Source organism: Nannobrachium achirus, assembly GCF_963921795.1.
Source record: "Nannobrachium achirus genome assembly, chromosome: 20".
Taxonomy (NCBI): domain Eukaryota; kingdom Metazoa; phylum Chordata; class Actinopteri; order Myctophiformes; family Myctophidae; genus Nannobrachium; species Nannobrachium achirus.
The window spans coordinates 20750495-20776566 of record NC_137827.1 but is presented as its reverse complement, the minus strand read 5'-3'; the positions used below and the strand labels follow the sequence as shown (position 1 = coordinate 20776566).

General features: G+C 43.3%; 1 protein-coding gene across 1 annotated transcript in view; it reads left to right on the top strand.

Moving 5' to 3' along the window:
• The window catches only part of ttll5 (tubulin tyrosine ligase-like family, member 5), a gene marked incomplete at its 3' end in the record, with an annotated part of 145156 nt that overhangs the window by 78581 nt on the left and 40503 nt on the right, over positions 1-26072 (top strand). The window contains exons 27-30 of the mRNA XM_080750889.1: positions 1157-1293; positions 5607-6240; positions 17977-18038; positions 21351-21546. Of these exons, the coding sequence (XP_080607015.1) occupies positions 1157-1293; positions 5607-6240; positions 17977-18038; positions 21351-21546 (1029 nt within the window). The remainder of the gene's footprint in view (positions 1-1156; positions 1294-5606; positions 6241-17976; positions 18039-21350; positions 21547-26072) is intronic.

Sequence of the window (26072 nt, the reverse complement as noted above, 5' to 3'; positions counted from 1 at the left end):
ACTGAATAATGGAGTGAAACGAAATGTCAATTCAGGCTGAGTGTCAGGCTAGTGGTGCCCCATATGTGTGCATTCTGTACAGTTTAGTTGGACTATATTCTCATGGCAGACCTCTGGACAGTGATTGTGCCAAGCCCGGAGTGGATTGGAGCATAAGTGTGCCTGTGGCTCCATGGCCACACAGGGCCCCTGGTGTGACTATTATCAGTGCTATGGTCCACGGTCCAGGCATTTTAATATCCTATTCCTAAAATAGTTTTTCTCTTTTACCAAAATAACAAAAACAAAAAAACAAAAGCATGGATTTCCCCCACTGTCTTATACCTATAAACCTGTGATGTGACACTAAAGTTGAATTCTGATCCTGATGGTCATGGGATCACCCAAATTGTTAGAGTTTATGCTTATGGGAGCATGAATGTGCCCAGCAAACTCCATGGCAATCCGCCCCAAGAGTTTTTGAGATATCTTGTATGCAAGTGGAAATGTTGGCCTAAGGGTGGCGCTAGAGGAAAGCCCATGGAGTCACCAAATCAGTGTTGTCCATCCTCTGGGGAGCATGGCGGGACGCAGCAAATTCAGTGAAAGCCTGCGAGTGGGTTTGGAGATAAAATATGTTGTTTGCGTGTGTTGAACTGACCAACTAACTGACATTGCCATCATTATAGTCAGGGACCCACGTGCCCAAAAGCTCAAGGAATAGGGTTGAACCTGTGATGTCTCTCTTGCCTTACCTTTTATTGTTTTTCATGCAAAACAAATGCTTGCAATGGATTCAGAATCATGAAGAACACCTAGTTTGACCCCTCACATGCTACTTAAAGTAGAATATTAGTAAATATTTGTCTTTTCCTGTGTAGTGGAGTCAATAGGACAGTGAATATACAAACGGCCATAACTTTTTTTTCGCGATGTTTCCGGCAGAGCAGACTCATTCTGTGGACCTTAATGACCAAACTAATACTGTAGATAAAACTGAAATAAAAAGTACGGCAAGACATCACAGGTCATCTCACATCCTGGGTGAGTGGGCTATTAGAGCTTCACCAGTAGTAGGGCTAAAACAGTGTCAAACATTTGGATTGGATTTGACTATACCGGTATGTTGTCAATTCCGCCTTTCTGTCGCTTATCACCAAATCCTTTCTCCTCACAGCTGACCAACCTAAACCTGGCCAACGGGGTGCTGAGCAGAGGGGGCATCGCTTTGACACCTCCAGTACGTCATGCCACAGTGACCCCAGGGCCATTGAAGGCTGTTCACTCTGATCCGGCTCTGGCAAGCGGCGCTGGGTAAGTAAAATCAAGTGCCCTGCCCAGGGGCTTCACAAGGGGGGAAAGTGGGGCTGAGTTATTAGGGCCCAAGGTGGAGGGGCCTTAATTATTTTATGCTTTAACTATTGAAAAATAGCAGATATACAAGTCACAGCCGCGCTGCGAGCTTGTAGATCTGCTATTTTTGAAAAGTCGTGAAAATGTGTGCAAATCTTTGAATATACAGTATGTATTTTTTTAAGCGAACATTTGTAACTCAAATTTTGCTTCTGTGGGGTCCCTGGAACTAAATATTTTGATATGGGGGTCCGTGGCCAAATACATATCATTTTGGGGGTCCTTCACATGAAAAGGTTTGAGCACCGCTGACATAGAAACACATCTTTCAAAAAACCTCAGAAGGATTTGAAATATTCATTTTTCACGATTTTAATAGTTAAAGCACAAAATGTGAGGGAATCCTTGTTACCCAGGGCCCAGAATTTGGTGCGACACCCCTGGCCCTGCCTACAACAACAAGGCTCCTGTTTCACGTGCTGTGAAACAAGGGCTACAGTATAGTCTCCTGTTTCACGTGAAGGTGCAAAAGATATTGTAATGTCCATGTGGGGTGGAGGGGCGGGGGAGGTGAAAACGCTTGTATTAGCATCCTAATAATTTGTGCTGTTACTGCTGTCAGGAAGTCCACCCCTCTACCCTACCCTTTTAATTTGGCTACGCACTACACCTCTGTTTCCTCTGAAGAGCCGTGGCACTGCTTCGGGTTGAAATACGAGCGTTGTGCTCACGTGCGCTGTTTGCCCTCCATAAAGGCAGCACAGAGGGTATGGTGCACTGCAATCTCAGCACCGTTCTCTGCCAATATAAACGGTTCGGTTCTCTCTCTCCCATGAGAGCCTGGAGTCTGAGCTGCCCGGCCGGTGTATACTAGATGAAGAGAAGCAACCCGCACTCACGTTATAAGAGTCTTTTTTAATAAATAAACAGCAGCAGCAGTAGTCAGGACATGCAGACGCGTTTCGGCCCTTAGGCCATCATCAGTGTAACTGAATTACTAGTTCAGTAATGTATACTAGGTCATTAACGACTTGTGATTTTTGCAAGTCGTCTCGACTCGGTAAAAAGTTGAGTTGAAGTCGACTTTATCGTTTGATGACGTCTTCACATCACACACGACCCCCCAATAATTTTGGGGGGTCCCCAGATGATTAACTTAATGTGAAACATTGTTTTCTCACTCAACTGTAAACAAACCAAGATAAAGTTTAAGTGTACTATAGAGGGTATCTTCACATTTCTAAAGTGCCAATTTTAGGACTTTTAACTCATTTAATGCCACCCTTTCACCACTAGAGGGGGCCCAGTGTGCCACAGACAATCCCATAGAGATATGCTGGTATATGCAGAAGCCCTGCAGCCATGACTTGCCTAAACACTTTCCTTTGTGCATGTACAGGAAGAGGATGAAGTTAGCTTGAAGTTAGCTATTGGCTACCAAGCATTTTAAAAGCCTTATTTTCGTCAACTTAGCCATGATTAAACCTTGCACACCTCATGCATGGGAAAAAAACAGAGAAGAATGAGCTCTAAAAAATCCAATGCAATCCTGGATTGCATTGTTGTGGGTTTGTGCAGTTTGTTCACAGCTTTCAAACAAAAAAATCCGATTGGAAATCCGTTCAGGCATTCTTGAGATAATAGCCATTATGTTTTACACTGTTGTGAGCTTGGAGGTCTGCTACCTGAGTTGTATGGGGGTTGTATGGGGGTTAAACATGCAAAATCGCGATTGAAATCATGTTCACTAGTTTTGATGGGGTCCAAAAAAAAAAAATTCAAAAAAAAAATTTCAAAATTTTTTTTTTTTTTTTTTTTTTTTTTTTTTTGAATCACGTGTATATACGTGATTGGCACTGTGGGATGCGCTAATATATCACGTGTATATACGTGATTGGCACAGAATGAGTTAATACGTCTAAAATGGCAAATTAAACATTGTCCAAATTGTCAAATATATAGAGGCAGAAATTGTAAAAATAGCCAATCTACATGTAGATCTGCTATTTTCATAGGTTGTCGGGAGCAAAAGTTTATCGGTTACATACTGTAAGTGATAACCGTTAAGGAAATGTGTTTAAAAATTCACGATTTTACCCAATTTTAAAAGGGAAAACACACCAGTTTTTTCCTCATAATAAAGCTCCCTATTTACAATAAATACAATAATACAACGAGGAAGAAGAAGAATAGGCTATGATACAAATGTTTTCTATATTAAAGAAAAGTGTTTTTGCAGTACAGTAGGATTGACATAATCTCATCACGTCTGTAAAGTAACCGCGGCTGCAACAGCAAACAGCAGCAGCGCGACTCAAGAGCCCTATATAACAGATTAACTCCCAAGTCCCAAGGTGTACTGTACACACAAATGTAATAGTAGATTTTATAGTAAATAATTGCACTGCAGTGTGTCTGATTTAACGTTCCACTCATCAACCGAAAGCTGACGGTCAGGCTCAGACAACTCTATGCGGGCGCGACTAGTGAGCTCGCAGATCCGATATAAACTTGTCTTCATCAACACCACAACGACGTAACCCTAGCAAGTTGGTTTCAAGCTCTTTTTTTCCTCTTTAAAACGGGATCGCCGCTGACGGGGTCCGTTTTATAAAATCCATTTTCGCTGTTTGTTCCCTGTTGAAGAACAAGCTTGCTGTCAGCGTGCGTGTGGAACTTATGGATGTTACACCGACATTGGTTTGGAACAGAAATGTGTGACTGCATCGCATAGTTGCATTGGGTGATGTTACTCAGACATTGGTGTCACACATTAGGGTGCCAAACGAATGTCGTGTATATGTGACAGTGCGCTGTCTATTCTTTTCTTTTCTTCATCGGCGACCATTCTGATGGCTTCATGCTTGCTCTTGTTGTTGTTGTTGGCTTGTTATTAATGTTAACACGTGTGTGAGAAGGACGTGGCGCTATCACGCTGGAGTGGAGCGAGGCGCAAAGCTAAAGCACGCGCCCCCCCCAAAGGACAAACATCCGCGGCCGATTATTCAAATTTCTTTTTCAAATTCGAATACCGTGCCTTCGAACAAAGCTTCGAATATTCGATTTTTTGGGGTTAGCCCTCAAATCACCATTTTGTTTGGATTGCTTGTTAGTGTGGTTGCCCAACAGGGCAACACATTATAGTCCTAGGGAAACTTTATAGAGTTCTAGGGTAACCGTTTATAGACCTCTAGGGTAACTTTTTCCGCTGCCATTGGAAATGGCAGGGATAGGGAATCAATAGGAGTGGGAATCAATAAGGAATCAATAGGAGTGTGAATCAATAGGGAATCAATTGGTCGAGCTTCACATGACAGTTAGCTTACTGTAGAATATAGTCAGCAACCACACTCGCAATTTCAAATTGTATCTTTCTAGTTTGAATTAAAGTCATAAATGTGCTGACTTGAGTCTGATCTGAAATAGTTGAGTGTGTGATTTCTAGTGAAGTTGCCTTTTCTTAAGGCAATTGATACAGCTAACGGAAACATTATTAAGTTGTTATTAAATCTAAACACGTTCAACATAACTGCCATTTTTCTGATTATGATGAGAAATACTGATTTGCCCATATACCGTTCATTACGTATATGCATATATGGAGATCTAGTTGTCTAGAACCACCAACCTGGACGATATGCCCATACTTTCCAAAAATGTCATGACATCACACAGACGGTGGCAGGGTTTCAAGTAGGGATGGGACGATATGAAAACACGTGACGCGTTGTGAGCTTGTAGCTCGGCTAATTTTTTGGCAAAGACATTTGATAGAGTGAAAAAAAGACTGTATCAAGTACGTATATTATTATTATTAAGTACCTTTTACCAATCATAGAGGGTTTAAAGGAGTAGTTCACCCCCAAAATGACTTTTTTTCTATTGATTACTCATGCCATGGAGAGTAGAGTTCAATAATATTTTTTGGTTTTTGTCGCATTCCTAAGACAAACATTTGATTCAAGTAAATGTACCCCCATTGATTCCGGATGGTGACCCGTTTCGAAACGGGTCACCATCCGGAATCAATGGGGGTACATTTAATATTGTTATCATATTCTTGTCTTAGGAATGCGACAAAAAACAAAAAATATTATTGAACTCTAGTCTCCATGGCATGACTAATCAATAGAAAAAAAGTCATTTTGGGGGTGAATTACTCCTTTAAGTGGTACCGGATATGCAGCTCAGCAAATAAAAGGTGAATTGATCCCAGTGCATGACGGAGGACGACATCGCGATAAATTAAATCTCTACGATGCGATTATCGTGAGCTCAGCCCAGTTTGGCGCGCGCGTCCTCGCTGCAGAGCAGCACCTGCAGCAGGATGGCCACGTCGATCAGGATCTGCACGGAGCCGCACGCCCAAAACTGGGCGGGGCTGTCGTTCATCACGAAGTAGGCGGTCTTAAAGACGTCGCCCAGCGTCCACAGCAGCACCATCTTCACACTCATGCCTCTGGTGGAGCGGTTGCGCAGGTTCTGCAGCAGCTGCGGCAGGCCCAGCATGGCCTCGAACAGCACGGCCAGCGCTCCCAGGGCCTCCACGAACATCGGCGAGTCCAGCAGCAGCGCGGTGACCAGGCCCACGGCCACCGTCAGGCCCAGGCAGAACAGCACGTAGTCCTCGAAGGCGCTCCACTTCCAGAAGTAGCGTGGGTCCAGCTCAGAGAGTCTGTGCTGCCTGGTGCTGCTGACCCGCCTGGCGCCCTGGACGGTGCAGCACAGGCGGAGCATGGCCAACATGGTGAGGATCATCACCACGCTCTGGAGGAGCAGGGTCAGCTCAAACCGCTTCCCCATCCAGAAGAAGACGCGCAGTATGTTGGCCACCAGCAGCACCAGGCACACCCTGGTGGAGAAGCCCTCTGTGTTGCCGCTCCGCTGGATCTCCTGGTACTGGGGCAGGTAGGGCACGGAGGCCCCCAGCACCATGACGCAGGACACCAGCCATGACAGCAGCATCCAGGCGGCTCCCTCTGCGTCCATCACACACAGCGGAGACTCAGGGATGTTGAGGAGAGAACTCTGGAGGGTCGCAACTAGTGTTCACATTCAGAACGTCAGAAGCAACCATAAAAACCGAAAAATAACCTGAGAGCTCGATCCAACTTTTAAATCCTCCCAACTCTCCCTTTGCAAATGTCTAATAAAGTATTCAATCAATCAATCAAAGACAGGAATAACCACTGTGGAATTGCTCTGTTCATAGAGCTATATGTGTGTTTAATGCAATTGTCAGGAGATGTGCATATCTGTATTTATAGCCTGAATGTGGCTTCTGTTGGAACACATTGTCAGATTTACCATTTTGATTGTGTGTAGATTGCATCATTCCCCAATATCGAGTCGGGACATACAGTACAGTACATACTGTATACACTGTACATTCTCCACAAAGACGACTAAAACAATACAAGAGTCTAATAACATCTTGTCTTCCATATGTATCTCTGGCATCTTGCTGATGATGTCATATTGATGATTGCCCAAATATGGAGGGACAGACCTGGGAGACCCTTCACAAAATGTGAAGAATATTAACACGCAAAATGGAAACAGTATCTGGGATATTGAAAACCCTTTAAATCTGTGTGTTGGTTAAAATAATATTGAACCAATGAAAAGTAGTAAAAAGCCCTTCGGTCAAAACCTCCACATGAGCTCATTTTCCCGAAAATGAACATTTTGGAGTTAGGAGGTTTTGGCCCAACAGCAGAGATATGGTCACTTCGTTCCCCCTCCATTGAGGTGAAATTTAAGTAAACATGCAAAGAAATAAAACAATTCAGTAATTATGAAAAATTCATCACCAAATTCATGTCTTGAGCAATTTTTTGCCCGTGCAATCAACTCTAGTCAACTTTAAAGTAGGTATAGTAGGTAGTTAAATTGTAGATTGGTAGCCTTTGTAAATTGGTAGCCTACTTGGTCACAGTCAATAAAAACTGTATGCTCGTTTTAAACAGCCTCTTACTAAGTGTGCGGAGTCTACTTCAATGCATGTAGGCATGACAGCTCGTGCTAGATAATGTAGCAGCAGAATTTAATGCAGGCTGCTTGGAGTGCACGATCATGCTGGCTGTCGCCTAATGCATTGCAATGGAAAAAGTCTGATTTCTACTTTCTACACTTCTACAGTGTTCCACGGAAAAGCAAGGTTCTACAAGGTCGCATCACATCGACGCATGAGCTTGCTTATAAATCAGCTAATTTTGTCACACTACACTGGTGCGCATATAAATACAATTCAGGCTTAAGATTTGTATGTACAGTACACAGCCAGTCTTCCTCTCTTCCACAAACCAATTCTACACATCCTCCAACAGTAATTTTAACGCGATCGCCCAGGCTTATTTTTCTTCCGATCGCCAAAATAAGCCTGGGTTTCCGAGGCTACAGTAAAACTAACGTTGGTGAATGCTAACCTGCCGACGCTGGTGAATGCTAACCTGGTGAAATGCTAACCTGCCAACGCCGGTGAATGCTAACCTGGTGAATGTTAACCTGGTCGGACCAACGGGAGGTCGAAACAATGCTCAGTCCCCGACTGATGTGGGAGGGTGTAGACAACCATGTGCCTCCTGCGGTACGACTGAAGGCACCAGCCGCGTGAGGAGTTTTCACCACGAGGACCTAAACGCACGGATGATTAAAAGCCTGAGGCCACCTGGTCCCTTGCTTCTTCACATTAGACAAGCACAGGAAGGAGGGATGAGGAGGGGAGGAGACAGGAGGCGAGAAAGAAGGATAGAGAGAGAATGCGAACCCGTGGTTGTTTTGGGCCAGACCGTGCCGATACACTTGTGAATACTCACCCATAATAAGGGGCCATGTCACAATTATTACATAATCGTCATAATCGATTCCATGTTGAAAGATCTTCATATATATTATATAAGTAAAAAATAGTGGAAATAGCAGATCTACAAGCTCACAACGTTGTGAGCTTGTAGATCGGCTATTTCCACTATCAATGTTCTTTTTTAAGTATAAAGTTGTCAAATATGTCAGTAATTTCTTTGTAGGTCATGTGTCATATCTGCCATGTGCAACTTCAAAGCCTAAAAGCCAAACAGAAATGTAATTGTCAACGACAAAAACACAATTAAATCGTTAATCGCAATTATTTTAATGACAATTAATCGTCATGTAAAATGTCCTAATCGTGACAGCCCTAGGGCCATTGGTGGTGTCGCCATCGAACGGTTAAACATACTGTACTGTACTGTAACTGTACTGTACTGTACTGTACTGTACTGTAACTGTACATGGTGGCTGGGCTGTATTTTTACAGTGATATGTGAGTGACAGTGTCTCAGACACATTGGCCCAGATCTCCCTCACTGTGTTTTTCCAGTCCAACCCTTCCCTATGTATGGAACTGTCAGGGAATTCTTGGAATGTCTGTTATTTTAGTTTTTTTTTTTTCCTTTCTTTTTTTTTTACATTATTCACAAACCAAAAGGAAGATGTTCTTGCCCCGTGCCTTGATGGACCATACTCTCCTGTTGGGAATAGGGATGGGACAATAAGCGATATTGTCGTTTATCGTGATAAAAGAACACTCACGATAATCGCATTGTGGAGATTTAAAGTTATCGTGATATCATCCTCCGTCATGCACTGGGATCAATTCACCTTTTATTTGCCAAGTTGCATATCCGGTACCACTTTAACCCTCTATAATTGGTAAAAGGTACTTATAATAATATATACTTGATACAGTCTTTTTTTTTTCAAATCAAATGTCTTTGCCAAAAAATAGCCGATCTACAAGCTCACAACGCGTTGTGAGCTTGTAGATCGGCTATTTTTTTGGCAAATGTTCCGCCCCAGGATAATGAATGTTGGGGATATTTTGATTATCACGATAATATTGTAAACTGCAATTTCTTTCTTTCTTCTTTCTTAATTCTGCCGCACATGACACCGTTAGAATACAGTATTTCTATTCCTTGATAGTTTTTTAGGCATCTGTTCGTGAAGAAAGCAAGTTTGCAGCTTGGCGTTTTAGCCGTGACTCAGGTTCTCTAAGAAGTAGGAATAATATTGAATCCCTCATTCCATCACAAGAGTCAGCTTTTGGTTTGAAAGCTCTTTATTCCAAAGTTCCCCAGATAATACGTGGCTCCCTGTAACTTTCCATTTGCTACTGAGCACCAATGCAAAAAAAAACAAAAAGCCTACTCTACCTCATTACCCCTAACCTAAGGTTTGGTGCTTGAATTTTAACCACTTAAACCCCTCTATATCTCATTGACTGGGATCCCCCAGGGCTCTATACTTGATCCCCTCCTTTTTCCCTATCTACAAGCTCACAAGCTTGTGGTAATCTGCCATTTTCACTGAACGTTCGCCTATTTTGCCCTGAATGTTCTCCCCGGAACAGAGACGCCAGAGTTCATACGGTTAAAAAGCGGTGTAACATCTTTGATGAGATATTAGGATAAATTACCTTGATTTTGGCCCTCAGCTCTGTTTCTTATAACATAGGATTTCCTGAGCCCTGCCCCCTCCAACCCACTCACACACACACACACACAGGGGTGTCACAAGGGGGGGGGGGGGGACTGAGTTACTAGGGCCCAAGGTGGAGGGGCTCTAGTAACTTTAGCTATTGAAAAATAGCAGATATACAAGCTCACAGCGCGCTGCAAGCTTGTAGATCTTCTATTTTTTAAAAGTCGTGAAAATGTGTGCAAATCTTTCAATATATGTATTTTTAAGCGAACATTTGTAACTCAAATTTTGCTTCTGGGGGGGGTCCCTGGAACTAAATATTTTGAGATGGAGTTCCGTGGCCTAATACATATAATTTTGGGGGTCCTTCACATGAAAAAGTTTGAGCACCACTGCCATAGAAACATGGGTTTTTCAAATAAACCTCGGAAGGATTTGAAATATTCAAAGACTTGCACAAACGTTTGATTTTTCAAAAAATTGCAGATCTACAAGCTCGCGGCGCGGCACCGAGTGCCACGCTGCGAGCTTGTAGATCTGCAATTTTTCAATAGTTAAAGCACATGTGGTGGGCCCGCAGTGAATCCTTGTACCCATGCAGGGCCTAGAATTTGGTGTGACACCCCTGCACACACACACACACACACACACACACACACACACACACACACACACACACACACACACACACACACACACACACACACTGGGGCCAATGGTCGCTGCCTGCCAAACATGCTGAAACTGTTAAGCACACACTGGCTCTTTAAGCAACCACGGGGGTGAGGCATGATGGGTTTCAAAGAGGAGCCGGGGTTCTTTGAAGTCCCGCTGCCAGGACCTGCCAGGTATGCTGGCTCAGCACTGTGGAGAGAGAGACGCTTCCTCGCTGGGGGGGGGGGGGGGGGGGGGCGTACAATGTTTGGCCCGTCTCCATATATCGTCTCCCCCCCACACTACTACACACGTACCTCCTGAAACATTTATGCTTGCCGTGTGTCATGTGACATGATGATGTTTGGACGTTTTGGAGCACGATGTTGACAATCGGATATTAAAGCTACATGCAAGTTGACAAATTCATGGATTAAAGTTCTCAGTCGCCACGACCGATTTCAGTCGTTTGGATTCCATAGAAGCTGGCATGTCTTCTCTTCTATATGGAAGCATGTTGCACATAGACGATCTACTCTATGTCGCGCATAAACGATCTTTAGGATTAGAGCATTTGTAGTGGTCAAACTAGCCATGTGTTCAGAAGCAGCTTCTATAAAATCGCAATCATCCCGTCTCTTTTTTCTTTTCTTTTTTTTAAGATTTGTTTTTGGGCTTTTTATGCCTTTATTTGATAGGATCTAGTAGACTGACAGGAAATGGGGAGAGAGATGGGGAATGACATGTGGCAAAGGTCGTCCGGATCGGGAATCGAACCGGTGACGCCAGCAGGCATCATAGCCTAGTATGTGGTATGCGCCTTGACCACCAGGCCAGCGGGTGCCCCCCCGTCTCGGATATTTCAAATAAAAGGAAAGGTTAAAGGAGTAGTTCACCCCCAAAATTACTTTTTTTCTTCAATAGAGTAATCAATAGAAAAAAGTCATTTTGGGGGTGAATTACTCCTTTAAAGCCTCAAGCTGTGATTTATTCACCTGGTTGGCAGTATTTAGCCAGTATTCTTCTTCTTCTTCTTCTTCTTCTATGTACAGTAGAACAGCAGGAACAGTATTACTAAAATATCATCATTTTACATATTGTGTTAATTGTTCAGGAATCTGTGCTAGTGTGCGGGTGCTCCTTTCAAACTGTTTCACAGATCACATACTAGCACATGGTCATGCAAACATTTTCAGTCGTGACATTTTTATTTAGCTTTAATCCATGTAAACTTAGCATGGAGCGAAAGTTGGTTCTCTTCTGTCTGCTTGGGTTTTTCCTTCTCTGATTCTGTACAGTACCCGGTTTGTGCCGGGGCCGTTGCAATAATTTTGGTAACACTACCTCGATCCTGGACAAGAATCTCGTCTCTTGGCTCAGGTAAAAATTAATTTCCAGTAAGGTTCGGGCAACACTCGGGACTGTTAATAACAGTTGTGGTTTGAAATTGTGATGGAGGTCCGTGATTATGGTATATTAAAGGTTTGGAAGGCATCGCGGCCGGTCCATTTCACCCCTCTCAGTCAGTGGAACGCTCACTTTGCATTTGCACACCGGCCTCTTTTAGCACCATTTACTTTCTTCATGTACAACGAAACCACAAAACTGTCATCTTTAAGCCCCGATTCATACTTGGTCATACGACTGTGTCGCGCGCTGGAAATAGCCGATTTACAAGCTCGCAACGCGATGCAATCCCACCGCGTTGTGAGCTTGTAAATCGTCTATCGCCCGTGCGCGAAACTGTCATACGCCGCAACGTAAATTGGGCATTACGGTTCTGTTTCGTTGGTTTCTATTCCAACTGAGGTCCACCACTGTACTCGTCCTGGGTATTTTTAGTTTTGTTCAATATTTTGTCAGACTTTTGTTTTACTTGGTCTGATTGTGCCAGGACATTTCATTCCAGCACATTTTGTGACTGTCTATTTGCTACGCCAAAGACTCCAGCAAACCAAAGAAAAAGCTCAGGAGATATTTTTTTAATAATATATAATATTGGTAAAAAGAAAAGAAAGAAAGAAATCAGCAAAAAAAATGGTTTGATGTCTTCCTTTTTTTATTCACCTCAATTGTAGCCAGATGTGGTTCTTGGACCTTGGAGTCCCCTGAGGTGAGAACTAGTGAAATTCCAGGATTGTGTTCATGTTAATGAGCAGATGCCTTCACAGCAGGGTTCTTCTACTTGGCTATACTGTAATCATTACAGTACTGTATACTCAGGTAGAACCACTGTGCCTGGGGACCTTTGGTGTGCCCCTGAGAAGGGTCAAGTGTGCCCCTTGAAACTGCTTGAAAGCCAGTATTGTATTTATCATTTTAAAAACAATTTAAACTAGTGAAAACAGCCGATCTACAAGCACACAACGCCTCGGCACACAACGCCTCGCGGCGCGAGGCGTTGTGTGCTTGTAGATCTGCTGTTTTCACTACTGTTGTGCGACGACAGCCTTGTATGATGAAGCAGGGCTTTACTTTGCGAAGAAACTTACAAATTTGAGACTTGGAGATGCAAGGTTTCTGCCCGACAGTGACGATATTTACAACTCCGTATTATGTTGGTGTGCCCATGGATTCTTGGGACATGAAAAGTGTGCCCATGCAGAAAAAAGGGTTGAGAAACACTGCAGTGTAATGTTGTATGCATGCATGTCTACTTCTGGTGGCGGTCATAAACATCAACGATGGACAACAGGTGTGTGCTATACCGCAAACTATCCTCATTCCCCCATGCATTCCTTCCTCTGTCGAACAGATTTCGCACCGTTGCTTCCACAACCACAGCCTTTACATTCGAATGAAACCGAAGACTTCACTCATTTGGTACCGCTCTACCCACGGCGTTGATGAACAAGCGAGGGTTGAACAAAAGTCAACAAATGGCTGGAAATACCCCCACACACACACGCACACTCCGGACCCTGATCATGGCCGCAGCACCGGCCAAGGGGGAGGGAGGGAGGGAGGGAGGGGGGGGGGCTTTTGAGGTATGGGAGGGCCGCAGCCATGATCAGGGGCGTCAATTGGGTATGGCAGGGGTATGGAGCTGCCATACCCTGGGTCCGGGGGGGGAAATAAAAGTTACTTTTAAATATAAATCCATGAATGTCTCTTTGTTCTATCTGTGCTGGTTATTATGTTATTAAATTACATTAAAATAACTACAAATGCAAAATTTAACAAAATGGTCACTTTAACCAGTTATTATAATTATATTCTCCCCATCTTGACAAAATGGTATATTCCCAGGTTCCGCAGGTCAGCTGCACAGGTGCAATTCATTATATTTGATTGTGGCACGTTATTTACTAACATGCCAAGTTTAGCTGCACTTGAACAAACGTTCCAGGCTGCCATATCCAGCCCAAGAAACCGTAGAAACGGGGGGGGGGGGGGAAATAATAAATGTACTTCTTAAAATAAATGTATCATGCCTGTTGCTAAGGTACGGCAACATGACTGGTGTCTTGCCCGCGCGCGTGCGAGACACCAGTCATGTTGCCATACCTTAGCTTTTTTCTGAACTGACGCCACTGTGCCATGATGTCATTCTCTGACCAGCCATTTTCCCACATTCAGCGCCGGGGTTAGATTGATGCCGCACATGTGCTGGGCTCACACTGCTGTGTTATTGTAAGTTCATATCAGCGTATTACAGGACGCTGAGCGCAGCAGGGAGGCAGACTGACACCCACACGCAGCAAGAGGAGCCCGACACGACAGGGGCGTCGCACCAAACTCTGGGCCCTGGATGCAAGGATTCACTCACATGCATGTGCTTTAACTATTGAAAAATAGCAGATATACAAGCTCACAGCGCGGCACCGAGTGCCGCGCCGCGAGCTTGTAGATCTGCTATTTTTGAAAAATCGCGAACATTATTTTGTGCGGAGTCTGAATATTTCAAGTCCTTCTAAGGTTTTTTTGAAAAACCTATGTTTCTATGTCAGTGGTGCTCAAACCTTTTCATGTGAAGGACCCCCAAAATGATATGTAGGCCTATTTGGCTTCAGACCCCCATCTAAAAATATTTAGTTCAAGGGACCCCCCAGAAGCAAAATTTGAGTTACAAATGTTCGCTTAAAAAGTACATATATTCACAGATTTGCACACATTTTCACAACTTAGCAGATCTACAAGCTTGTAGGGCGGCACTCGGTGCCGCGCTGTGAGCTTGTATATCTGCTATTTTTCAATAGCTAAATAATTAAGGCCCCACCACCTTGGGCCCTAGTAACTCAGTCCCACTTTCCCCTCCTTGTGACACCCCTGCTGACATGACAGGCAAGGCAGACAGGGAAGCCCCAGACAGTTGAAGCTTCACACATGTGCTCCACTGGTGATGGAAAACTCAGATGTGGCACTAAGGTTTTCTTTTTTTTCTCTCTCTAGCCCCTTTCTCTTTTGCCTATTAGTGAGTTATTGTGTTGGAATTGAATAGCCAGGAACTGCGGTTCATCCCCGATGCAGGACGTGTGTGCAGTGGTGTAAAGCAGTGGTTCTCAACCTGTGGGTCGGGACCCCCAGGGGGGTCCCCAAACTATTTTGGGAGGTCCCCAGATGATACATTTACTCCACTACATTTATTTGAAAACACTTTGCAGATATAAATTACAATATTATAAAACCTACATAAAACACTATAGACCTATTTTATACCTAGGCCTTTTGAAAATAGTAGTAATTTTTGACTGCTGCGTAAGAATATATAAGCATTTCCATGCTGTCTGTTACATTCAGATAATGTGACGAGCATGTATTGTTATTTAGTACTTTATTACCTCATTTTACCATTCTTTCATGATCTAAATCAGGGGTTTTCAACCGGGGATCCCGGGACCCCATATAGGGGGTCTTCAGTTACTACAGCAACACAATTGTATACAGTTTGTAGTGGGGGTCCCTGATTCATACTCATTTAAGGGGTCCTTGGCCTGAAAAACATTGGAAGAACCGTGCTCTAAATTGATTACATAGATTAATCCAATAATCAAAAACAATTATCAGCTGGCTAAGTGATCGACTGATCGTGAAAATAATCGTTTGTTGCAGCCTTAAATACAACCATTTATCCTTGGGTAATTGTTGTTTTTTCTTTTTTTTTGGGAATGAGCTCAGGGTCATATACCATGTTGTTTTTGCACCGCAAATGCGATTCCGTGCGCTGAGAAATGCGGGGATGGATAGCGTTGTTCACACGATAGGTTCAGTGGCGTCAGTTCAGAAAAAGCTAAGGTATGGCAACAGGCATGATACATTTATTTTAAAAAGTACATTTTATTTTTTCCCCACGTTTCTATGGTTTCTTGGTCTGGATATGGCAGTCTGGAACGGTTGTTCAAGTGCAGCTAAACTTGGCACGTTAGTAAACGTGCCACAATTAACAATAATGCATTGCACCTGTGCAGCTGACCTGCAGAACCTGAGAATATACCATTTTGTCAAGATGGGGAGAATACAATTGTGGAGAATATAATTATACCTTGTTAAAGTGACCATTTTGAAAAATTTTGCATTTGTAGTTATTTTAATGTAATTTAACAACATAACCAGAACAGATAGACAAAGAGACATTCATGGATTTATATTTAAAAAGTAACTTTTATTCTCCCCCCTGGACCCTGGGTAATGGCAGCTGCATACCCCTGCCATACCCAATAATTGACGCCCCTGGTTCACACGATAGGTTCAGATCCCCTGTGTCTTTGTATGGCCGTGTCGTAATGGGAAGATTTTCCATGCGTGGTCCGGAGCAACAACAGATTATTTCCCCCCGCAGTGTGCATTGTTATTCAAGATTAATTGGATTCTAATTTTAGACGTTATCTCAGCGTGGTTCTAAAAATGTTGACGGTGATTGTGATATTTTAAGAAAATATTTTCTTTAACCCCTTTGCAACGGACAAAATAATGTTATTGCATATATAATGGGAGGAATTTCCAAGTCCTTTTTTTTTCCTTCTCTCATTAGGGCCCTCAGGGGTCCTATTTCTTTATCTCTCCCTCTATCTTCTCTCTCCAGGGACGTGCTGGCCATTGGGAAAAGCGGGACAACTCCCGAACGGCCGGTTCATTCACGGCGGGTCCAGGCCGGCCATTAGGAAAAAAAAATTAAATAAAATGTCGGCCTTCGTTTCATTTTGGGGGCTGGGTGGCCAACAAAGTAAATCGTCACTGTCGGGCAGAAACCTCGTATCTCCATCTGCTTCATCATACAAGGCCGTCGCACAAAAGTAGTGGTGCGAGGCGTTGTGTGCCTGTAGATCTGCTGTTTTCACTAGTTTAAATCATTTTTTAAATGATAAATACAAAAAAAAACGGTTTTGGACATACAAGGTTTCCACCAGACAACAACAAAATATAACTCATGTAATTGTCCCACTAGCTTGTCACTTGTCATGATCTGAAATGGCAAATCTTTGAGTAGCAGCAGCGCTATAGAGAGAGATCTCTCTCTATAGCGCGCAATGAGGGCCTCTCCAACTCTTTTTCCCGGGCTGAATCAGGGGCCCAGCACGTCCCTGTCTCTCTCTCTCTCTCTCTCTCTCTCTCTCTCTCTCTCTCTCTCTCTCTCTCTCTCTCTCTCTTTTTGCTTCTTCCTTCACTAAAAATCTGTGTTGAATTAATGCATGTGTGATCCTGAGTGTACAAATGGAACCGAATGGACCCTCAACAGCAGTTACAGGTCCATCTGGTTCCATTTGTACACCTCAAAGCTGTGATCTGTAAGTTTCATGTCCTACCCGGGATTTGAACCCTGGTCTCCCACGTGGGAGACAAAACCTAACCTATACCGCTTTTCCAAGACTGGCGAGGAAGGGAAATCGGGCAGTACTAATCAACCAGTAGGTGTCCTGCCCAACACCAGGGTCTAGATTTCTCAGTGGAAGAATAGGGAGACAACTTCCAACCACTGAAGATTGACTAGTTATGTATATACCTGTATATGTCACTTTTTTTTTTTTCTTTTTTTTGAGTTTCAGTGAAATTGAGAACCGGAGCGCTCGTTGTGCAGCACGGGTCGGAACAAGCGGTCGCTTTGATCCACAACAACAACGACAACGTAGCGTCGGCAGGAATGATAGCACCTCACCCCACGGAGGTTAGGGTTAGGCATAGTAAGCTAATGGCTAAACACAGCTGAGCTAGGCTAGTAGATAAACAACGAAAGGGGTGTTGCAAATGACTGACGTCAGCGACTGCACAAGTGAATGGCTGTTGTCGCCAAAACGAGCACTCTTACCCCAATCTCACTGAGTTACCCAAACTGACTGTAACATATATACAGATTGATTAAAATATTTTTTTTATTCATTAACCACTTTCAACCTGGCATACCTAGGCATCATTATAGGCAGAAGTATTATTATTTTTTTAATGGAGAGCTCCAAGCTTGCAGCGTGTCAAGCTTGTAGAAGGCTGTTGCATCGTACAACTAATAATGATGAAATAGGGCTTAGGTGGTGCTTTTAACACTTATAATTTGACTGTGTATTCTTCACCATGTGTGCTCCTCCTCGTGCACAGGTCCTCACGGCGGCATTGTTTTTGGCCGCTGGGGTGGTGGTGCATGTCACGTGCAACAGGGAGTGCCCCAGCAGACACCACACATACGTATAGACGCCCGGGCACACGGAGGGGGTTGCCTTGCCTGGATGCCTCATTCCTTTAGCGGGGGCCAAAATGCCAAAAAGCGGGCTGAAACCAGGCTTAGTCCTAATGACAGATAATCCAGTTACAAACGCGTGGAGGTTGGCTTTCCAGGTCATGGCTCCGTGATGTGGATGGAACGTGAAGAGCAGGGAATGGAGAGGCGGGGAGGAGACGACCCTGAGTGTTCATCCAAGTCTGAGAGTGTGAATGTAGTAATGCAGTAAACTAGGTTACATTTGTACACTCTTGGGTGTTAGAAATGGTTCAGAACGGGTAGTATTGTGTATTATTATTTTATGCTTTAACTATTGAAAAATAGCAGATATACAAGCGAGCTTGTAGATCTGCTATTTTTGAAAAATTGTGAACATTGGAATTTTGACCCGATTCCGTAAGTGACTTTTGAATCCTTCTAAGGTTTTTTGACCCGATTCCATAAGTGTCTTTTGAATCCTTCTAAGGTGTTTTGAAAAAACGTATGTTTCTATGTCAGTGGTGCTCAAACCTTTTCATGTGAAGGACCCCCAAAATGACATGTATTTGGCCACGGACCCCCATCTCAAAATATTATTTCCAGGGACCCCCAGAAGCAAAATTTGAGTTACAAACATTTGCTTAAAAAAGATATATATTCAAAGATTTTCACAACTTTTCAAAAATAGCAGATCTACAAGCTCGCAGCGCGGCACTCGGTGCCGCGCTGTGAGCTTGTATATCTGCTATTTTTCAATAGTTAAAGCTAGGCCTAAATGGGTTAATTTTAACACAGAGGTCATTTCTTTTTTCCAGTTTGAGACCTCTGTTTGCATCAGGTCTGCCCTCTGCTCTCGACTGGCGCTGGGCTGGCAGGGTTTCACTTGAGGCTTGTGCACATGCAGGCCCGTGAGCTGTCTTGTCTCTTTTGCGTCTTGCCACACGTTGTTGCGATTGAACATGTGGAGGGAAATGGGCCAGTTAATTGGCTAATACCGCATCTCCTCCTGGGTTGCCTCGCCTGGTCAAGTCACTGACGAGGAGAGGATGGGGGGTGGAACGCACCCATGACTCACCGCAGAGCCGCTGGAGCCTGAATACGTTTATTAAGTATTGACGGTTTAAGTTGTTGTAGATCGGCTGTTTTCACTAGTTTAAATCATTTTTAAAATGATAAATGCAAAACGAACGGTTTTGGACATACAAGATTTTCACCCGACAACGACGATATCTGAACTGTCGCTGGAGTAGCGGGAACGCCACCGTCGCTCCAAGCAATGCTGTGGCCCTCGGCTTGGCACCCTAGACATAATTCGGCCCTTGGGGAAAACTAATTGGGGAACCCTGACCTACAGTATGTCCTTCAAACGGGCACAAGAGACTTGACACAAAGAGCAAAATGGCCAACCAAATTCTACTTCCTGTAGGAGCTAGGATGTAGGAGATAGAATACGGACCTGAGACACAGCCATGTATTGGAGGAGACGTGTGGTTAATGTTTAAAATCTCCCCAAGACCAAAAGTAGGGGTTGGCAGTGACATGAGCTATACACAATTTTTCAATGATAAAATTGGGGCGATAAATGAAATACAAAAAAAAAAACAGGATAAACTTTTGATGATATGTTATATGTGGTATGGCAGTTATTCTGTATCTCATAAATCTCATCATGTCTTTGTCTCACATACGCCGAAAAACCTGAGCTGGAGGGATTGAAGCTGGTGCGGTTTCTTTCCCCGGGAGTTGATAAAACTATTGAGACACATTTCATCATTTTAGTTTCATGTTAAATGACGGCATCTTCTTTTCCTTTCCAGAATAATGGGGTCTCTGTTTCCCATTTGACAAAAAATTAACCAACCTGTTTCATATGCTGAGACTACTGATAAGTCAAATCAATTCCAAGACATTGAACAAATTCTCACCACTATAAACGGCTACCATCGCAGTTTGCGTTTCTGTTATCTACAGATTCCAGGAATGTCTGGCTGTCTTTGTGTGTCTTCAATACTGTGACAGTACGTCACTGACTGGCATCCAGGAATTTGACAATGGATACTGATGTCATTAGTTGGGATGGGACTATACGCAATATTATCGTTTATCATGATAAAAAACACTCACGATAATCGTATCGTGGAGATTTAATATATCGTGATATCGTCCTCCGTCATGCACTGGGATCAATTCACCTTTTATTTGCCGAGCTGCATATCCGGTACCATTTAAACCCTCTGTAATTGGTAAAAGGTACTTATAATATACGTACTTGATACAGTCTTTTTTCACTCTTATCAAATGTCTTTGCCAAAAACTCCAGGATAATGGATTTTGATTATCGCGATAATATCGTAAAACACGATTTCTTTTGTCACAATAATCGTGATATGAAATTTTCATATCGTCCCATCCCTAGTCATTAGATGACTGACATCATAGGCTTGCGTCCAATTACTCGGTCGGGTATTCCGACAGTATACTAGATGTTGACATTGTGCATTTACATTAGTTGCTGTTGCGGCAGAAACCTTGTATCTCCATCATTTCAACTTTAGTCTTTAGAGATTAATCCTGTTGTGAACTTGTAGATTTTTACTTTTTCTGGAACATTTCGAAAGCGAAATTGAAAGCGGTCAAAGTGTGTCTTTGGGTTTTATGAATATTCAACCAATGAAAGGTAACAAGTACTGTAACAAAAGCCTGTGACTAAATGATGGCTACAATGGATCGATCGAAAACGTACGTTTTCTGAAAAGTAACAGTTTTGGACTTACTATACTACTGTAGGTTTCCACCCGACAGTGACAATATAGTTCTTTCCCAATTGCCATGATTGAACCAACTTGAATTCCTTTCATCCAGGCACAGTCACTGACTCTAATTCCCTGTTGTTACTCTCTCTGTCTTAGTGATGAAACGATAAGCGATATTATCGTTTATCGCGGAAAAAAAACACTCTTGTGGAGATTTAATTTATCGTGATATCGTCCTCCGTCATGCACCTTTTATTTGCCGAGCTGCATATCCGGTACCACTTAAACCCTCTATAATTGGTAAAAGGTACTTATAATATACGTAGCCTACTTGATACAGTCTTTTTTTTTCACTCTCTATCGAATGTCTTTGCCAAAAATATAGCCGATCTACAGGATAATGGATGTTGGGGTTATTTTGATTATCACGATAATATCGTAAATCGCAATTGTTTTGGTCACAATAATCGTGACATGGCATTTTGATATCGTCCCATCTCTACTCTGTATTAAAGCCACAGGCAGCTGATGGAGGACGAGGGCGTGTGGGAAGCGGAGACGCAGAGCGCCTACAGCCTGGCGACGGGGGTGAGCCCCCAGCAGCAGCAGTACCGGCCCACGCAGGGCAGCTACCAGCTGCAGTTCGCCATCCAGCAGCTGCAGCAGCAGAGGCTCCTGTCGCGCCAGCTCCTGGACCACAGCCGCAGCCGCCATCAGGTACAGTCAGTGTAACCACTGGGCCATCAGATACAGTCAGTGTAACCACTGGGCCGGCGTCTCTCAAAGTGGGTGCCGTGGCGCTGCCGTGGAATTCTGGACCAATCGGCAATTATTGACGAGGCAATGGGCTCCATGCACAGCAGCCATATTGTAAAGAAACTGGGCCCCTTCCTTAGTTCCTTTAACTTCCTTCACAGGTGTTACCAATGATACCAATTAGGACTCTGTTCCATTCTAGTCAAACAAATGGCTGAGAGTGTACAAATTGAACCAAATTGACCCGTATGGGTCTGTTTGGTTCGATGTGTACACTCTGAGTTATGGTGGTCCTTGAAATCAAAACGTTTAACAACCACTGTGCTACACTATATGGAACGGAGCCTTAATCAGAAGCATTGGTAATGGTAACACCTGTGAAGAAAGTACTGTAATATGGCTGCTGTGCATATCGGATTGGAGACAATATTCTAGGTGGTGTTGGTTAATGCTTTAATGTACATGATATCATGTAACACATGATGGTGGGGTAGTTCTGCCGAGGAGCACAGGTCTCAAACCATAGTTAAACTAGCTGCTACAAGGACAAGCTGAACCATAACACGATAGGCTGTACCAAAACTCCTGTTACTAAACAAACACCCTATACTATGACTTCTATCAGAATATTATAAACTATAGCGCTTTAACATTTTAACCAAAATACACTGGGAAGTGTTACTGTATGTCACATCACATTTTCACACCTCATCCTCGCAACAGAACCATGGGATTCACGTTAAGCACTGTTGTGTTGCTCTTAACGATGAAGCTGCGTGTCTAAACCACAACATTGCAACTGTATTTTGTAGTAGAGCTCATGTATACAGTTTAATTTATGCAGCCCTTAATTTATACAGCCTTGATACCGTTTGCTCCTTTAAAAAAAGGCATTTTGTGTTTTCTTTTAATTAGGATCAAGTGGAAGTGGTAAAATGTTCCAATTTCTCCATCTGTCTCTGTTGTTGTCTTCATTCCAGGATTTAATGGATGAGAAACAGTGAGCAAAGCTTATGAGAAGCATTGATTTATGACTCAGGAAACCCCTCATATTTTTGTCTGTACAAAATCTTCCTTTAGTTAAAAATACAGTGCCTTCCAAAACAGTGCAAAAAGAGAGAAAAATATTTAAAAAAAACCTTTTCCCACATCAAGGGGAAAGCCTTCATGTTAGCATGTGCTAACATGATAAAATCCATAGTCTCAATTTAACTCGGGCAAGTGTGCAAATTCAACCAAATGTACCCATACAGGTCCATTTGGTTTCATGTTATACACTCACAGAGTTAAAGACTTTTAGTTGACTGTAAGTGGCTGAACAAAACAGTGAGCGTTCAGGAACGTCCTCTACTCACCAAGCGTCCGTTCCTGGAGAGCAAGAAATTACCCTCCACAGAAGTGTTTCTCAACCACTGTGCCTGGGGACCTTTGGTGTGCCCCTGGCCCTGAGAAGGGTCAAGTGTGCCCCTTGAAACTGCTTGAAAGCCAGTATTGTATTTATCATTTTTAAAATTATTAAAAAAAAAACAGCCGATCTACAAGCACACAATGCCTCGCGGTGCGAGGCGTTGTGTGCTTGTAGATCTGCTGTTTTCACTACTCTTGTGCGACAGCCTTGTATGATGAAGCAGGGCTTTACTTTGCGAAGAAACATACAAATTTGAAACTTGGAGATACAAGGTTTCTTCCCGACAGTGACGATATTTGCACCCCCGTATTATGTTGGTGTGCCCATGGATTCTTGGGACACGAAAAGTGTGCCCATGCAGAAAAAAGGTTGAGAAACACTGCTCCAAAGAACCCGTTGTTCTGCTAAACGGCTCGGCTCGGCTTTTAATTTATCGTAAGGTGAGTAATCGAGAGACCTTCCCGTAAGTGGTCCTATCGGGGCCTCCGTATCCATTAACCAACTTTTCATTCATATCAGATGCGAGCTCTGTTTATGGTTCGCCGCTACAACACAAACACAACCGTCGAGACATGATTTTCCCCTACTGTAGTCATGTAGCAACAGAGAAACACTTTAGTCACGCGCGAGCAGGCCAAGATGTGATTTGGCCCTGTGCTGCTGAGGGAGATTAGCGGGGCAGAAAAGTTTAAGTCACTTGACACCGTATTGTTTTCACTTTTGGAAGAAAGAGAGATAAAGGGCTCTCTGTCCATCAGTCGGTTTGCTTTGAAAGGGGATCCGAACAGGAAGAGCGTGTTTATTCGTCTTGCGCTGATCGCCGTGACGAGTCACTCTATATGGATGGAGAGAAACGCGAGGCAGGGGTGCGCTGTGGGACTTAAGCTTCATTACTGGGCCGCACTCATTCCTTACATCCGCCCTGAGTAATGCAGTTGCCCTCGACGTCATTGTTTTTTTCCTGATCTAGGTTTGGCCCTAATTAATCCGTTTGGTCCTCGAATTTTTTAATGCTTTAACTATTGAAAAACAGCAGATATACAAGCTCACAGCGCGGCACCGAGTGCCGCGCTGCGAGCTTGTAGATCTGCTATTTTTGAAAAAAGTTGTGAAAGTTTGTGCAAATCTTTGAATATAAATCTTTGAATATACTTTACTATGTATTTTTAAAGCGAACATTTGTAACTCAAATTTTGCTTTCTGGGTGGTCACTGGAACTAAATATTTTGAGATGGGCTTCCGTGGCCAAATACATATAATTTTGCAATTGGTGGTCCTTCACATGAAAAAGTTTGAGCACCTCTGACATAGAAACACACTTATAGAATCTGGTCAAAATCGGGTCAAAATTCAAACTTTCCCGATTTTTCAAAAATAGCAGATCTACAAGCTCAGTAAGCTTGAGCTTATAGATCTGCTATTTTTCAATAGTTAAAGCATAAAATAATAACACGCAATCATGCGCACCCGATCTAAATGGCTTAATGCTGTTGAGGTGATATTTTTCTTGGCCGGGGCGGTCTGGCTTACGCAAGGCATACTGTGAAAGTGATCCCCCTCCGTCTCATCCCCTCCCGTTGGCTGCTCCCTGGACCCTGCACGGTTCAACCAAGTTTCACCTATAGCGCTCGCAAGCATCTCCCATCATCCTTCAGTACCTGACACTGGAAAAAAAAGAGTATCTCTCCCCAGTCACGTGCACACGTAGACATCAAAGGGGGCTTGAGCCCCTGCCCTTTTACCCGTCTGTAAAAAGTGCCCTCTCCAGACCATGAATGCCGTTTTCACTATGGTGAAAGAAATGCAAATGCCCCCTTTTCCATGCCATACCTGATGGCAGCGTTCAAGAGAATTGCCCTGTCCAGACTCTCCTGAACTTGAATGCAGCATCTTATGTTGAAAGTTTAGTTTAGTTTTGTGTGGTATCAAGTACCGAAAATAGCCGACCTCCAAGCCCCGAAAATAGCCGCTGCGACGTGTTGTGAGCTTGGAGGCCTGCTATTTTCGATATTTTCACCAAAAGGCCCCTTTAGAAATTTCAGCCCCTGCCTCTCTAACATTCTCTGCACGTCCCTGTCTCTCCCTATGTGAAATTTGCGTGAAATCGCATTACGAGTACGACCCATGCTGTACGTAGGTCGCCGAGATGGACCCATTCAAAACATCCCGTCTAGTGACATCATGGGAAGCTGACTTTAGCCTCGATTGAGTCACCATCCAATCAACAAACCCTCCCTGAAATCTCCCCTTTCGCTCCCCACATCATTGGTTCTCAAACGTTTTTGACTCGGGTCAACCCTGTAAATAACCTTTTCATCCAAGGCATTGGACATTGTTACTTTAGTTTATAGAACCTTGCATTCATGTCATATTGCGGTACGTAATAAATACAGGGTTCCCAAATATCTTTACCAATTAATTTCCAAAACTTTTCCAGAATATTTAACCCAATTTCCAGGAGAATATAACAATAATTCAGCAAGTCGCTTACTCCTATGCGTAATGCCCAAAGACAGGTAGTGTATGCCAGTGGTTCTCAACCTTTTCAGGCTGTGACTCCCGAAATAATCATATTTTAACTGGGGACCCCAGCACCATGACGAGCACTAAGTGTTGAGGAATTTTGTATTACACGTTTCTATTGTGAAAATAGCAGATCTACATGCTCACAACGCCTCATGTTGCGAGGCGTTGTGGGCATGTAAATCGGCTATTTTCACAATTTCTGCCTCTAATATTTGACAATTTGGACAATGTTTAATTTGTCATTTCAGAGGTTATTACAAAATCAATAACCAAAAACAATGCATAGCTATTTTTTCCAGGTCCTTCCAGGACCCTTGATCAATTCCAAAACCTTTCCAGTACTGGAAAAATATTTGTGTTTTGACCTTGTAGATTGGTGTATCTTTGGCGAGTACGTTTGGTGGTCTGTCTAACGAAGTATAGAGAGTTTACTGAAGTGTGAATTCCAAATATTATCCAAGTATTCAGAGGCATCCCTGGACTTGTGTCACGGTACCCTAGCACAGCGGTTCTCCACCTGTGGGTCGGGCCCCAAATTATTTTAGGGGGTCCC